At 35.4% G+C, this 16322-nt stretch overlaps 1 protein-coding gene across 1 annotated transcript in view; it reads right to left on the bottom strand.

Annotated features, from left to right (window-relative positions):
• RYR2 (ryanodine receptor 2) overlaps nt 1-16322 on the bottom strand; it is a 721906-nt gene that overhangs the window by 122753 nt on the left and 582831 nt on the right. Inside the window, exons 63-69 of the mRNA XM_029245584.1 lie at nt 15114-15352; nt 13533-13614; nt 9327-9457; nt 5942-6262; nt 4115-4355; nt 3622-3709; nt 2373-2465 (exon numbers count right to left, since the gene is read on the bottom strand). Coding sequence (XP_029101417.1) covers nt 2373-2465; nt 3622-3709; nt 4115-4355; nt 5942-6262; nt 9327-9457; nt 13533-13614; nt 15114-15352 — 1195 coding nt within the window. The remainder of the gene's footprint in view (nt 1-2372; nt 2466-3621; nt 3710-4114; nt 4356-5941; nt 6263-9326; nt 9458-13532; nt 13615-15113; nt 15353-16322) is intronic.

Genomic DNA, 16322 nt, shown 5'->3' with positions numbered 1-16322 from the left:
AGCTTTCTGCATCTCTCTGCTCTCAGCATTTCAGGAGGGAACACCTCTCTGTTCATTTCAGTTTCAGATGTAAGACCTCTGGCCACACTACTGGTATCCATTCTTGACACCAGACCCAAATGATACAGCTTTTTGGGAGAGAACTTACTCAGCCCCTGACTACCTTCCACTTCTGAATCCTTCTTGCCATCCGTGGTCAGCTGAGAACCTCAATGATACTGATAACAACTGCAGTTATGACACGGCTATGACCAACCAGTGACTCTCCAATCTGTCCAAATGTTGACACATGCATATCATGATTACTTTAGTAAAACAATATAGGTAACATGTGAGTACATTTGACTCCATTGTTTGAACTAGAAACATTTTTTCTAGGAAAAAAGTTTATTGTACTTACACAATATAAAATATCAAGCACATATGCAGGCAAAAAAAATTTTTTTAAGCAAAGCATAGTCGCTGATTTCTAAATTTTTCATCAATATTACTGTTATTTGCGATCTATCTCATCTCAGAGTGTTAGCAGTCATAGGTAAAAAGACTAAAAGGGTTAACAAAATTTGGGGGGGGGATGACATTAAATTTGAGATGCTCCTATCCATTACTTTTGATTTTTTTCCTGAAAATAGGAGTAAATGTCAATGGTTGTAGATGCCCCAGTTTAGGTTACAGGATGTACAATGCTTTGAGTGTATGCTTGGAGAATCACTGGACTAGAATGATGGAAAAGAGGGAAGAGGATGTCTGTAGAGAGGTATGCAGACCTCTGCTCTGAAGACCTTTAATTTATCTTGAGTTTGATAATACACTGGAGTCACTGTCATCCTCCAAAAGAAAACACTGACCTCTTATGTCCTCTCTCTATTCCTTTGTTAACACTGGCCTACGTTGACAATATACTGACAAAGCAGAGTAATTCACTAACAGTTTTCAGTTCAGAGCATCCCTGTGAAATATATACTCTTAGTATAGCATCTTCTGAAGGAGCAGTTCCTCACTCTTTAGGCTTACTGTCTGCCCAGAGGAAAGAAAATTTATCATCTTTTATGAGTGTTTCAAGAGCACAGATGCACAAAGTAATAGCCTGTAGTAGTCGGACAACTGTTCTAGTCATGCAAAGCTTCAGCCACCATTAGCTTTGAGTTCATGTGTAATAGTATCAAATACATGGCATTTCCAACTCTGAATCAGACTAGAGTACTGAGTGATGCTATTTTTTTTTTGTCCTGGTGGTCGCCAATGAAACAAGTCAGATGGACTCTTGGGGTTCATTTCTCTTCCCATTATTTATTGAGTTGGTCGAGACTGATTTCCGTGGCCACAGTGCCACACTATTTTTCATCTCTGGCCATTTGGGAGCATATTTTGTGTGTTACCCCATCTAATATATTCATTTCCTTATTTAGTGGTAATTCAAAAGATAAAGGCACATATTTTTCAGTGTTTTGAAAGGTCCTCCAGTCCCCAACATGAGTGATGGAGAAAACAAAAATTTCCATTTCATATGTGAGAACTTAGAATTCATCCATGTGGTTCTTAAACAATGCAGCTAATTATTTGGCGGTGTATTTATTTGACACACATAAATGTACGTACATTTTCTCTGATGAATACATATTATTGACTAATTATATCTATATTATACTGATAGGCAATTTTGTGAGTGTGTGTGTGTATATTAAGCATGTCTTTTTATTGTGATGCCTTGACATCGTGGGCCCTGATGATCTTTGAGTGCCCCTCCCAGAGTTAGTCAATTCCTAGAGATAGAATATTACTTGCCTGCAAGCACGTCTTTCATATACAAACCAATCAATTCAGAGTCCTTGTCCTCCAATCACCTCCTTTACCTGAATCTCAATCCACCTGCCCTCATCACCCAGGGCCAGGTACCAGACAACTAGGGACAGTCCCTACACTCCACTGAACAGAGCCCACTGAAATGACTCAAGCTAGCCAGTGCTAAACCTGTTTACCCTACCTCATCTGCTCCTTTCCAAAGAAACCACAATAAAGGCTCTTGCCCACATCTTCCCCTTGCTCCCTCCACCTCGTGGCTGACCCTGGTGCTTCCCCATGTGTCCTCACTCTACACTGTGCCTTCTGTTTCCAGGGAACTGTGAGTAACATCTTCTTCCTCCGTGACAGTCATTTCCATGTCTACATGTCTTGCCACACCTGATTACAATAAGTCCCAGGTACCCTTAAAACTATGTGTGTATGTGTGTTTAATCAGTAAACATGTTATCAAATCCATCAAATTCCAGTTACAAACCTTCAGAAGATCTAAAAAATATCAAACAATTCAACTAATGAACATAAGTTATATTCACACATTTTCTAGAAAGTGAAACAGATTATAGTAATACCTTGGACATCTTTGACTTGGTGTCCGTAATAAGGAAAGACATATTGTTGATTTCATTTTGTACCACGAAGTTCTGCTCTTCTCTTTTGAAATTCTGAGAAGTCCCAAAGGAAGTTTCAATTAAAACCACAGATAAGTAGTTCATGTAATAGAGGTTACAAAGGAACTCAAACTTTCTACAGAGATAAGGAGTAATTTGGTATATAAGACTTATAAAGAAAGGAAACAAATAGTTGTTGAATATCAAATGAGGGTGCTTGGCTGGGGGCAACAATTCTGGGAACTAGATAGAAATATGTATGTTTCAAAGATGGGAATACTAAGGTTCAGAAAATTTAAGTAACCAAGTCACACACCTACCAAGGGGTAGAATGAATACTCAAACACCAACTACCCGGTGGAAAGCATATACTGCCTTTTGGGATAAACACAGATTTCCTAAGGGCATGCACAACTATAACGCAACTTTCCATTCTGTCAGATATTTTATCTACTTTTTCATATACCCTAAAATTATTTTATTCATTTTTAATTTAGGAACATAAAAACACTGGCAAAGTCAAGTGTTTAAGCAGCAGTAGTAGTGAAAGCAAATACAGAATAAAAGCAGAAATAATCACAGAGCTTTAAAAGAGAGGTTAACAATCTAATTATACGTGTTTCTTTTTTAAAGGAGCATAACCCAAGCAAAATAATTTCATAGTAAGCATCTAAATATGTTAATAATTGATGAGTAATAAAAGGTTTTGTATGAAGGACAGTGAATAGACTAAGCCTCAATTTTCATTCAGCTCATATTAACATTCTAATTTTACTATTAATAATATTACAGCTGTTCACATAGTTTCACCTTTAAAAATTTGGGTTAGAACGTATATAACATATATTAACAGATTTGTGTTTAAAATATATCCATGAGATTCAAAAGCACGTATTCAGATTCTTTTTCTTATTCTTGAAACTAACACTAGGCATTCATCTAAAAACCTACGGATTATGATAAATACTCAGCACAATTAAAAGTCTCTGTGATTGTTTGCGATAAATTACAAAACTCAAAAGAAGGCTTACAGTGCATCAACCTCCCCAGGGAAACCTAGTCTCTCTCCTGACCAGTTAAGTGATACCAAGGAGATGACCTTGAGAAACACTCTGATAGGTATTTACTAAGGGGATGGGAAAATTCATTAAATTTTGCAAGTCCTGGACATATTCCAGAGAGTAAGCACTGTCAGTATTTTCCTACTTACGTGGGATTTTGACCAGTAGATAAACACCTCTGCAACCATGCGGAAAAGGTCTTCTGCTTCTGGGTTAGGCTCTTTTAGCCACTTTGCCCTAGATCACATAATAAATAAAGTGGTGTCTCAGTTACTCCCTAAAGTTAATTAAAAAAAAAAAAAAAAATCACACTCCTAAAGTTAAATGTGAAACCAAGTAAACTGAGGGTGAGCATGCTTGTCCACAGAGCTCATAAATGACTCCAGTGTACAGCTGTAACATTTTAAATAATTTAAACACGTAACTGTCAAAGTGCTAGTTTTTACACCCACAAGGCAGACTGCTCCACAATGGGATTTCCAATTGTAATTTTGAGATGTTTGGTGAAATTCACATCTGATACTGTCATCATTGTGAACAAACTCATTGCTAAGTAGTGAATGAAGCAATTCCACTGGGACGTATGAACACAGTAAGGTTACGACTGAATTAGAGAAATTAAATCACTTTTGAACATTCTACCTGTTATAGTCCACAAATCTAATCAAGAGCGGGTAGAAGGCATAGAGATCTCTGGCCAGCGTGGTGAACTCGTCTAGAATGAGAAGTTCAGCCTCGGACATATCCCCCCTGACCTCGGATTTCAGATGGTCTTCCTCTGATACCACCATAGCTGCCTTTTTCTTGAGTTTCTCCATTAATGGCAAGAAATGAGTTTTCAAGAGCTGAGGTTTCACTTTATTTATAATAGGCTGGGAAAATACTGTTTGAAGACAGACATTAATATTCCGCTCTGCATAAACATTCATTAAAATGAGGATTAGATGGTCATCACAATTGTACAGCACGATTAAGCCTCCCTCTCCTCTAGCACATGACTTCCTTTAGAATTCAGCCCATGCCTCAGTCCTTTTTCTAGTCCCAAACCTAATTACATAGCTGCTGTTCAAAAATGATTACTGAATTGAAACTGATGTGCTTCCTTGTTTTCAAAAAAGAAGGAAAGAAAGAAATTGGCAGCTAATTTAGAAGTTTAAAAAAAGACATTCATTCACTTTGGAAATCAATTATTTTCACACAAAGAAGAAAAGTCCCCAAATGGAAAAGTTCCCCCGGCCCCTTTTTTAGAAGAGATACACACCACTGAATACTTCTATGAGACCACTACCTACTTAACTACTACGCCATCTCATTATAACTGTCCCCAGCCTTGTCCCAGTGGAAGAGTTAGATTACATATAATACTGCTCTTTTATTTAATAATAGTCATAGTTGTTAGCAACAGGTCTAAACTTGATTAGACCATTTTTTATAAATTTAATTTTTACTTTATATCGGATTTACAATGCTGTGTTCGTTTCAGGTAGACGGCAAAGTGATTCAGTTATACATAAACATATATCCATTCTTTCTCAGGTTCTTTTCCCATATAGGTTATTACAAAATATTGAGCAGAGTTCCCTGTGCTATAGAGTACATCCTTGTTCATTACCTATTTTATATATAGTAGTGTGTATATATTAATCCCTCCCCCTCACCTGTCCCCTTTGGTAGCCATAAGTTTGTTTTTTAGGCCATTTTAAAAGGAATTTTTTTCTCCCTAAGAGTAACATACATACACTGGGGAAGTGTATAAAAGAGAAATGTTAAAAATCAACCATAATTACCCTACCCAAATTAGTAAGACATTGGTGTATTTTTTTGGAAATGTTCCCAATAAGTAATATCATATGTAAACTTCTGAATTCAAATTTTTAAAGTTCTTCTTTTAACCCTCCATGATATTCTGAATATTTTCCACATCATAAAATATTGTTGAAATCTTAATGTTTGAAAAAAAGCTTGATATTCTGGTATATGGATGTGCACAACCTATTTAACCATACTCTTGTGGCTGGGCATCCAAATTGCTTCCAATTACTCAATATAAATAGTGCAATGACAGAGAAGCTTAAATGTAAATATTTGTATCTTTTGATTATCCTCCCCCATTCCTGCTAAGAGAGATGACTAAACCTGGGTGGCTTCAAAATCCAGTTTTATTTTTGTCTCTGTCTGCAGAATCATTAATTTTTACTGCTGTGTTCACTGATTAATCTTAGCGAGATTAGTCAAATCTAGAAAATGTTTACTCACTTAAAAGTAGTAACTATATGGAAAGTTACGCAATGTCTGATTAAACCTACTTTTTTTTTTTTTTTAGAAAAGCATGACAGAAGTAATCCAGAATATTTTTTGAGCACAGAGCAAATATTCACAAAGATTGAGATAGAAAAATTTTAGTCTTCTGCATTTCAAATCTTTTTGGAAATAAACAAATGGAAGTGGCACATTCCTTCCCAGTCTTACCTGCTAACCTTTTCATCCAGGCTCCCTCATCAATTCCCAAGTTATTATATATGATTTTCAGGATATTTCCCAGCAGCGTGTTCATGTGCTCTGAGTTCAGAGCCGTGCAGCACATCTCAGCCCTTCCTGGATTATTCTCGGGTCCGTGCTCCCACCAATGAGACATGTAGCTACACAGCATGGGCAGGATAACTTCCATCACATGTGGCATTTGTGTGTAGCGAATACCGGACTCAGCTAAATCCACAATTTCTTCCATGAGTTTCTCCAAAGATGGTATATTTGGACAAACATCTTCGACATTAGTTGGCAAATTAAGAGCTAGAGAAGCACACGTACAAATGACACGTATTCAGTGAAAGAAGTGACCCGAAACAGACACAAGCAACCATTTCACACTGGGCTTCAAAACTCGGCCAGACCTGGCATGCCTTCAGCTGGATTCCTCTCCTTTTTTTTTTTTTAAACTGAAATGTAGTTGATTTACAATGTTGTGCCCGTCTCTGCTGTACAGCAAAGTGACTCAGTTATACACATATAGACATTCATTTTTTATATTCTTTTCCATTATGGTTTATCACAGGATATTGAATAAAGTTCCCTGTGCCTCTCCCTTTTCCCGTGGCAGGTATTTCAAACTTTCTTTTTCCCCGAGTCCCTACCCAACCACCTGAAGATCAGCAAATGACCGATCCTTCTACTTCAGAACAAACAGGAATATCAGATGTCTCTTCTTCCAGCTGCCTGCTCTCATCTGGACAGGATTTCTGTGTCTGGTCTCACATTCACGTCTGTTCCCCTTTTCAGCGGGAGTTCTGAGGTCCCCATTCATGGTTCACCTGTGTTCTGATGCTGTCTACCCTCCAGCAGCCACCTTGCTCAGGACTGTATTTTCAGCTCCTTCTTCTCTACTGCCTCTTCCGCAGCAAACCTATACACGTGCTCAGCTCTCTCCTAGACTGTTTAACTTTCCAGGTGCTCTGCTAGCCACAGAATTGAAGGCTTCTGCTTTTCACCACTGAATGAATTTATTCTTTTACAATCCTTATCTTACTAAGTGTTTCAAGGGCGTTTCACATCACTGACCAAAGTTCCTTTTCCTAAAATCCCCCTTTTCCTTAACTTCAGTGCATTCAGTGTTTCTTTTTCTTTTTTCTTTTTTTTTTTGCGGTACGCGGGCCTCTCACTGCTGCGGCCTCTCCCGCTGCGGAGCACAGGCTCCTGACGCGCAGGCCCAGCGGCCATGGCTCACGGGCCCAGCCGCTCCGCGGCACGTGGGATCCTCCCGGACCGGGGCACGAACCCGTGTCCCCTGCATCGGCAGGCGGACTCTCAATCACTGCGCCACCAGGAAAGCCCTCATTCAGCGTTTCTTGACTCTCTTCTGAATTTTGTCAGTCTCCTTTTGCTAACTCTTTTCTCCTTGCTGAACTTTTAAATATGGGTTTTCTTTAGGGATTTATCTTGAACTCACTTCTCTTTTTCAGCTTATATGTTTGCCTAGGCAATTCTGGCCATTCCTACGGACTTCTGCTGTAAGAGAATAACTCTCAAAGCCATATTCCCTAAAGTTTTTTTTGTGTGTCTCATAAGGAATGTGTCAAAAGCAACTAAAATATAACGGGTCTAAATTTAAACTTGACCTTTCCTCTCCAATCTACCTCTTGAGCCTGCACTACTATCTCGTGAGAACAACATTATCCAATGAGTGTCCCAGGCTAGAAACCTGGGAGAAATTCTAGGCTGTGATGCTCCTTCATCTCCTACAGGAGATGATTCTACCTCTAGGATTTCTCTTAACCGCTTCACTATAGACTCCATCCCAGGGGTCTTGCCCAATTAGATTTCTTCTGCATTACCACAATCATTTTCTAACTGGTGACGCACACTCATTCTGCCATGATGGAGTTCTAAAATGCAAAGCTACTCATGTTACTCCCCTTTTTAAAACCAATAAAAGGATCCTTTTTGCCCTGGTACAGTCCCCACTCCTTACCTGACACAGGAAGCCTACCTCGCCTCTTTTTGGCTTTCCATTCTTGCCTCATCTTTTCTCTTTCTTCCCTGAAAGCTACTGCCACCTCAAAGTACTTGAAGTTTCCCCTAACGTACCAAACTTTCAGTGTTCCTAATTTCAAGGCTCGTCTGTACAAACTCTGCTAAGTCTTCCCAGGTGCTCTCAGCTCAAACTGCTTTTTTGTGTCCCCAGTGTTCTTTATTCTATCACATATATTCACCAGTCTCTCTCCCTCTACTGCAACTAAAAACTCCCTGAAGAAAAAAATCAAATCTTATTTATCTTTGTATATACCATCTTATCCATCTACCAATGATCATTTGTTGAATGACTTGACTAAAAAAATGAATGAAGGAGAATCATTAAATGCAATTCCTTTCCTTTGTTATGCAAACGGCGTATTATAGAAAATAAGCGGGGAAATTATCTGCTCTGTGTATTTCCTTATCTGTAACAAAATAACCATCTGCTGCATTCTTGATTCATTACAAAAATATTAATGAATCAAAAATCCTTAATAAGACAACTTAATAAGACATGCTTATACAGATAATTAACAATCCAAACTCAACTGTGTTTTACTGTTTACAAATATATTGTGCAACTTATGTAGAAAAATATTGCTAAGTTATATTCAACATATTTATCTTTAACTTCCTCTGTGATATGAAATTCGAATCATAAATTAGGCAAATTAAATAATGATTATTCAAGTTTTTAAAAGGTTCTTTACTTGAAAAATTCACTATAAAATCAGTGTAACCAGTAGCTCCCATATAGACATGAATTACACAGAGAAATGATCTCATCAACAGAGAGGTATGCATTTGTGAATAGCTAATAATTCTTGTTCAAGTTTGGGAAACTCTTGAGGGCTTTTGGAAAATGATTAAAATAAAATATACTTTATCAGACTTAGAGGACCAAACTATCAGAAAAACATCACATGGAATAAAACTGTTCCAATAAGACAGACATACCCGGTGAACCAAGAGAAATGAAAGGTACAAATCTATAACTGTAACAAATAAGAATACCATATACTTACTGACTACCTATAAGAGATAACTGAATCAGAAATCAGATTGACCTATTTTTCCATATCTGCTCATTATTCTGTTTTATTATTAAGAGGGTTAATTTGTCTGTGGCTCATTGACTTAGAAGAAATTAAACTAATTTTCTTTCAGAAACACTACGGAAATAGTATACAGCATTCCAAAAAATTCCTAATAATAACACCTAAGAACAAATGACATGGAGATAATAAATTAAAATAGCCCATTAAAAAATCACGGTCAGAACACACAATAAATGTCGTTAAGTTTTAGCTTCAAATATCAAGTAGTGCACATGCTTCTGTGTTACCTGCTCTCTCTCGAGAAGACTTAGTATTGTAGATGGAGTAAATATTGTGTTTGTCGAGATGAGTTTCCAAAAATGCTACAGGAAAGGCACCAGCAAAGGCAGCCAGACACTCTCCTAATGCAGAACGTTGCCTGTAAGTGGAAAACGCTTATATTTTTTAAGTCTTCTAAGTGAAAAACTGAAGAAGTTACACTAAAATTGGAAAGGTAAACCTAAAAGAAGGACAATCATAGTGCTACTGCTACTGATAAAAACTAACCCTCAAATCCAATTTCTATATTGCAAAACATCATGTGCTTTCTCATGTGCTTTCAATAGCAAATTCCCTGCCATTAAAAAAACACACCTAAATTATCTGTCAACTAAAAAGAAGTTAAAAAGAGTACAGACAAAAATAACAACAACAAGAAAAAAAAAACCCAAGCCCTGTAAATTCCCTCATAAGTTTGGACATTTTACTTTTTTTCTTTCTTTCTTTTTAACATGATGACCTAAGGAACAATTCTTGCCACGTGAATAAATGGATTTTGATAAAAATTTTAAAAATCAAGTACTAATACAACACACAAATAAAACTTTCTGAAAATTTACCATGTAGAAGTAATTTCAGGGTAGCTATGAAATATAAGGACATATTAGATGCTAAAAACTATTGATAACACTTAAAATTATTTATCCTTTTCAAAGGAAGGAAGGGAATCAGACTGTGATCAATTTATTCAAGGCTTCCCTTGCCACTGATATAAATTCTCTCTCCCTCAGTTACCTACTGAATCCAAGGCTCTACTGGCATGTTAAGTGTTTATTAAATATAGAATAATGTGAGAGTTATTTCAGCTAATTATGAACTCCTTAAATGACTTTGAATATGTATTTTATTTAAAAGTCAATAAAATGGATCAAATTAAGAAAAGGTTACATAATTCTCTTAGACAGTTTTAAATTTCTCACTAAAAAAAATAATACTTAAAATTAACAGTCTGATTATCTAATATTTTAATTAAAAATGACTAGATATATATTCAGCTAGGAGAAAATATCCCTTCATAGAATGACACTGAATTAGATAAAGTTCAATTCAAACATTTCATAACATTTCATTACTAAAGATAATTTAGGACATCAAGAAATTACAAAGAGCATGGGCTTTGATTCAGACAGACCCAAGTCCTGATTTTACTCCTAACACTGTGTCACTCAGCATAGGAAAATTACTTACCCTTTTCAAGTTTTTCTTTCCTTACCTAAAAACAGGGATACAGAATTGCAAAATTTCTGGCACACAATATGGGTTCAATAAATGTTTTAAAAGAATGAGAAATACTTTATTTAAGAATTTAATAGCCTAAAATGTTTCATATATGATCCCAAAGTAGATCATCTATTTCCAGACATCTGACTGGGCTAGTCCTTTTATTTCATTAATAATTCATCTGAATTATTTAATAGTTCACTTTAAGATATAAATTCAATTAGTAACTCTCAGATCAACTCTGATCATTTCTGTTGCTATTCTGGAAATAGCAATTTTTCTTTTAGATGAGTTGTATTAAAATAACTACTTTTCTTTTTAGTATAGTGTCATTTTTTTCAAAATACCTTTTACTCACCTTCAAATTTTTATTTTTATATTCTCCCAAATTCACTTTATAATTGCAAAGTTAACTGAAAAAATATATATCTTTTTAAAGAATCTAACAGAAAGATCCCCAATTCTATCAAGAAAAATACCCAGGCAAGAGTAGTAACAACAATAACAGTAACTGCTGAGGTATGAGAGAATTTGGACTACCAGATATTAAAATGTATTAGAAAATACTAACAATTCAGGCTAGATGGTATTGCTCTAATCATTTAAAAATCAAATAATTTAGAACAGAATAGAAATTCTAGAAATATAACCTAGCAAATATACTTACTATATGATGAAGAGTTTGTTTTAAATCAGTAGATAAGAGAAATATTTAATAAATCATTATATTAGAGATGTGGTGGACAATTTAAAACTTTGAATTCTACATAACACCAAAGAGAAACAGGAAACAGGCTCATTTCCAGTAAATCCCTTCATACTCCAGAGACAATCATTTCAGACATTCTATGCCTCCCTCAAGCTTCTCACACTTGTTTCTTCAACTGTCATCTAGCTGAAGACTCAAGTCAGACTTCACTGAGACAATGAAGGCTATTACACACAGACCTATTTACACGTGACTTATCTTCTACTGTTTCCTGTTGCGTAGAGAAAGTTCTGAGTCTAAAAAGCCGTGTTCTCCAAGATGCGTTCCTGATCACCCCATGTCATTCTCTGTACTGTGTGCCAACTCACACACAATAACTTGCCCCTGTTACGTTCATCAGTTTCCTTGTTTTGTTTCTCTCCCTTGATATAAGCTCTCTGAGAGCAGGGATCTATTTGTTCACTGTTGTATCCCAGAACCTGACATTTGATCAGTATTTACTGAATGAACAAAAGGATTAAAAAGTAAATCTAAACAACTGAAAGCATGAAAAACCTAGGAGAATAAATATTTGAATTTCTAGCTATGAAGTGTATAGTATAAACTTCTTAAAATCATGAAACTAAGGGGATGAAACATGCATGGTATAATTGCTAGATCTGATTATATAAAAATCCAAAATTCTCATGTCATAAAAAACTACCTGCACGTAATGATTTGTATATAAGCACTATGGAGGTAAAAAAATGCCAGAAGTCATAAAAGCAGGAGAAATAACAGGCAAGAAGTTAACAGTTAACAAATACAATGGTTACTACTGATCAGTAAGATAATACATTAATAGAAAAATGGACAAAAAATAAGAAAAGGCAATTTATAAAATAAGTACAAATGGTAAGGTAAACACACACACACAAATAGCTAGTAACTGGTAATGAGGAAAATGCATTTGAAAATAAAAATAGGATCTCATTTTCAACTAATAAATTTATAAATAGTAAAAAAGGGTAATAATCGGAAATGAGAAATGTGAGGAAATGAGAATTCTCTTGTAAAACTTTAAAGTATGAATTGAATCAACTTTTTTTTAAGATAGTAAAATGTGTATCACAAACCCTTAATACATGCATACTCTTTAACCTAGATCTCCAAATTCTGATAAAGGAAATAAAATAAATATACACAGAAAACTATGAACATAGATCTAGCATTATTTATGTAAGTGAAAAAGAGAAAAGAGCCTACATGTCAAAAATAAAGGAACATTTCAATAAATTATAATACTTCCTTAGGATAAAATATTTTATAGCCATAAAAATCATATGAAACTATTGATAGTTTAACTTAAAATGCAGGTAAAACTTTAAAAATATTCAGAGTAAACTCAATTATCTTTTTCCATTGATCTACTTTCCTTTCTCTTTGTAACTGTCACCTTATTTTAATTATTGCTGCTTTTTAAGTTTTAATGTTTGGTAGGCCGTGTGAATGCCCTTATTACTCTAATTTTCTCTCTCAAAATTTTATTGGCTAGTCTCATGCATTGATTCTTTCAAATAAACTTTAAAATTTTTTTCAAGTTCAACAAAACACAAATTTCTACTTGAAATTCTTTATAATTATGATTAATTTGGGGAGAATTTACATCTATTCAACATTCTTCTCTCAGAATATCCTTTGACTTATCTCATTTATTGGTCTTCTATTAGAATGTCTTTTTATTTCTTCTAACGTTTAAAAAAGCCCTCTTTCTCTTCTCTCTTCCACAGAAATCTTACAGAAGTTGCCCATGTGATCTCTCTTGTTCAGTTCAGTGGGGACACCTTATCTTACTTGACCTGTCCATAACATCTGACTCTGCTAATCTTCTCCTCTTGAACTTGAGAACATGAAAAAATTAACTGCCTACATTCATTCTTATTTTGTATTTCCAATATAGAATTAGAAACTGTACTAGCAGATTCCTTCGTAAGACTCATTAATGCTCTAAGTTTAAACTTTATATTAAATATAGGCTTTACCACTATGGCTTTACATTTTTTGTTCATAATTCACAATTGTCTTTTATTACATCAATTCAAATTTAGCTTAAAGATTGTCTAATTACTCCCAAGGAATTCAATATGTCAATCTGATTGTTTAGTTTATAACTAAGGAAAAAAGTTATAAAGTGAAGACCCTTGAAATAAATAATCATAACACTTGAAAAAACTATTAATACAAAGTTAAACTTTTAAAATCTTACCTTTCCACATAAATACTCTTGCTGGTTCCCAATGCATACAAGCTAGTCAGAATTCTATAACATGATACCTGTACATCTTCCACTAAGGAAAAAGAGAATCTCACTTTAAAAAAAAACACTTGCTATCAATACATTGTCCTGAGAAAGTTTAGGCTAACAACAAAATTCCATATTAAAGGCATACTAACACTTTAATATTTGAAAAAAAGCAATACAAGAACACACACACACGAAATGAAATTTAAGACCTTTTTCTCAAACAAAATTCTTTTCTTGAAGGAGCTGAAAGCTTTCTAAAGAATTATGCTCTGATTATACAGACAGAATATTATCAGGAACAATTGCTTTAGGTATAATAAAGGATTTCTTCAAGAATAAAACTAAGCACAAGGATATCTGGGAGGACAGGTCCATTTTGACTCCTGTTCCAAAGGTATATAAAGACTGTACCTTTTATTTTAACTCTCAAATGAACAAGAATAAGAATGCTAGAGAACGGGGTGTATCATTTATTTCTGAAATGACCTGAAATTCAAGGCATAAGTAAGTCACTCTTGGAGCTTTTAAAGCTAGAAAATCAAGTAAAACCTCTTAGATGATCTCTGATCCAATAAACATGTTCAACAGGCAAAGAAAACTAAGAACCTTGGATTTCTAATGCCAACTCTGCTACCATTTCCCAGAGGACACACCATGACATGAATGGAGAAATCCTACTCATCCCCCATATTTGTTTGTGTCCACATGGGGCTGTAAGTAATGCTCCCATTGGTTCAAGCAGTGTCAGTGTCAATGTTTTGAAACTAGTGGTTATGTCATTCACTGATGAACAAAGGTGGCTTTTACACAGAGCTGTACTTCACCGGGGAGACCTACAACACTGAGAGTCTGAGTGGGTGGGTCTGCAAGCAAGACCCACTTGACTGGTAGACAAGGGCTCGTATCATCTTTCATGTTCATACAGGCAGGAGAGCAGGAACTTAGGTCACGTGGTTCCTTTTTCATGCAACCTTGGGCATTCTGTGGATATTTTTAATAACCACAGAATTCCAGCCAGAAACAGCTGATGAAATCCCCTATGAAAAGAGACTGAAACCTATAAACAAAAGATATTTGAGCCACCCTAGTAGGTCAGTTATCTAGACACAGAATTTGTCTCAGCAGTCTTCAAATTTATTGGTAGGATAGCTTGCAGAAACAGTCTGCATCGACTCAGAAATAATCTGAAAACATTTAATGCTGCATGTCCTTTGGTGAAACTGCATTAGAAAATTTCCATGGAAAGAGACACCACAGAAAGTATAAAACTTGGAACTTGGATGTCAACAATGTGGGCGTGACTGTCCACAACCAGTACCTTACTGGTCCCTTCTGCGAATCCATGTGATTCAGAGACCTATCTCTATTAAGAATGGTTTTGGTTTTGTAACTCAAATGTCAACCTAAAGTGTTCTTAAAAAAACAAAACAAAACAAAAACATTTTAATGTATAAGCAGTGTTTGAATAACCTCGATGATGTGGCTGTTAATTTCTGATTGTACTATGTAGATAATGAAACTCTAAGTAATAGATTTACATACATATTAGATCTTCTCCGAACTGATGCTGGCCAATATGCTCAAATAATGATGACAGCATTGGCAACAGTGCCACCGTGGTATAATTGATAATCTGAGTAACACCTTTGGGTTGGTTTCGGGTGTGGGTGAACTGGCCCTGCTTAAGATTTTCCATCGTCTTCTCCAGATCCTCTGCGGCATTGTCCAGGAAAGCTCTGAGTGCACTTTTAACACTTTCCAGGCCAGTCTTCATCACAGTCCTAGGGAGTAAAGAAGAGACAGCTTATATCTTGTGAGAGGAGCACGTGAAGTACAAATGAAACATGCTTCTACATCGTGTTTATTTTTGTCCATGACGACATTCACTCAGTCAACTCAATTTTTTAAATCCACTTTGAAATAATTCTTTCCTATATACTTGAAGTTACAGCAATAGCACTCCATAAATGCATAACGTTTCCGAAATGCCTTTGTAGTCAACTTAATTAGGACCTCGGAGCAAACGGCAGTTCTAATGCTTTACGTCTTCCACCTGTGGTCTCAAATATTGAGAATATTTACTTGATAACTAAGAACCCCAGCTCCTGAGTCAGTTTAGTTCATCCCAAATCCAACAAAACTAGAATGTTTTCTGAGGCTATGGGTGTGAAAGAAACAGTTAATGCCAGCTAAACCACGTTACCGAATGATACGGATTTTTTTTTTTTTTACCTTAAGGGTAACAATCAATCTTTTCTAAATAAGCTCTGAAGGCTGAACTTTGTAGAGAAGTGACATTCTAAAGCCGCCATTTCTTGTAGAAAATGAAGGTGAATGGTAGCATCTCCTTTCTTCATTTATTATACAAAACACCTCAAATAAACTTTTAAACACAAAAATGGATAATTCAAGAGTATCACCGCATATTCTCTGTAGAAGACTTTTAGGAACTTTTATTTAGATGTATCCTGGATAATAAAGTAAATTAATTGTACGGCTTAAAGGCTGAATCAATCATGCTAAACAAACTGGCTTTGTATTTGTATTTCTGGTCATTTTAATAGTAGTGCAGAGTAGAAAGTGCATAGACTTGGAAACTGGTATATTTCCACACTTACTATGCAATCTTAAGCTTCACTTTACTCATCTATAAAATGAGAATAAAACCTTCATATTTCCTATAAAGCTAAATGTTATTAGAAATATGGAGAACAACTATCCTGCCTTGAGGCTAATAAAACCTCTAGAGTT

This window comes from Monodon monoceros, unplaced genomic scaffold (assembly GCF_005190385.1).
Source record: "Monodon monoceros isolate NGI ecotype Baffin Bay Population unplaced genomic scaffold, NGI_Narwhal_1 Super_Scaffold_4, whole genome shotgun sequence".
NCBI lineage: Eukaryota > Metazoa > Chordata > Mammalia > Artiodactyla > Monodontidae > Monodon > Monodon monoceros.
The sequence above is the reverse complement of the archived record's forward strand: the minus strand, read 5'-3'. Positions and strand labels throughout refer to the sequence as shown.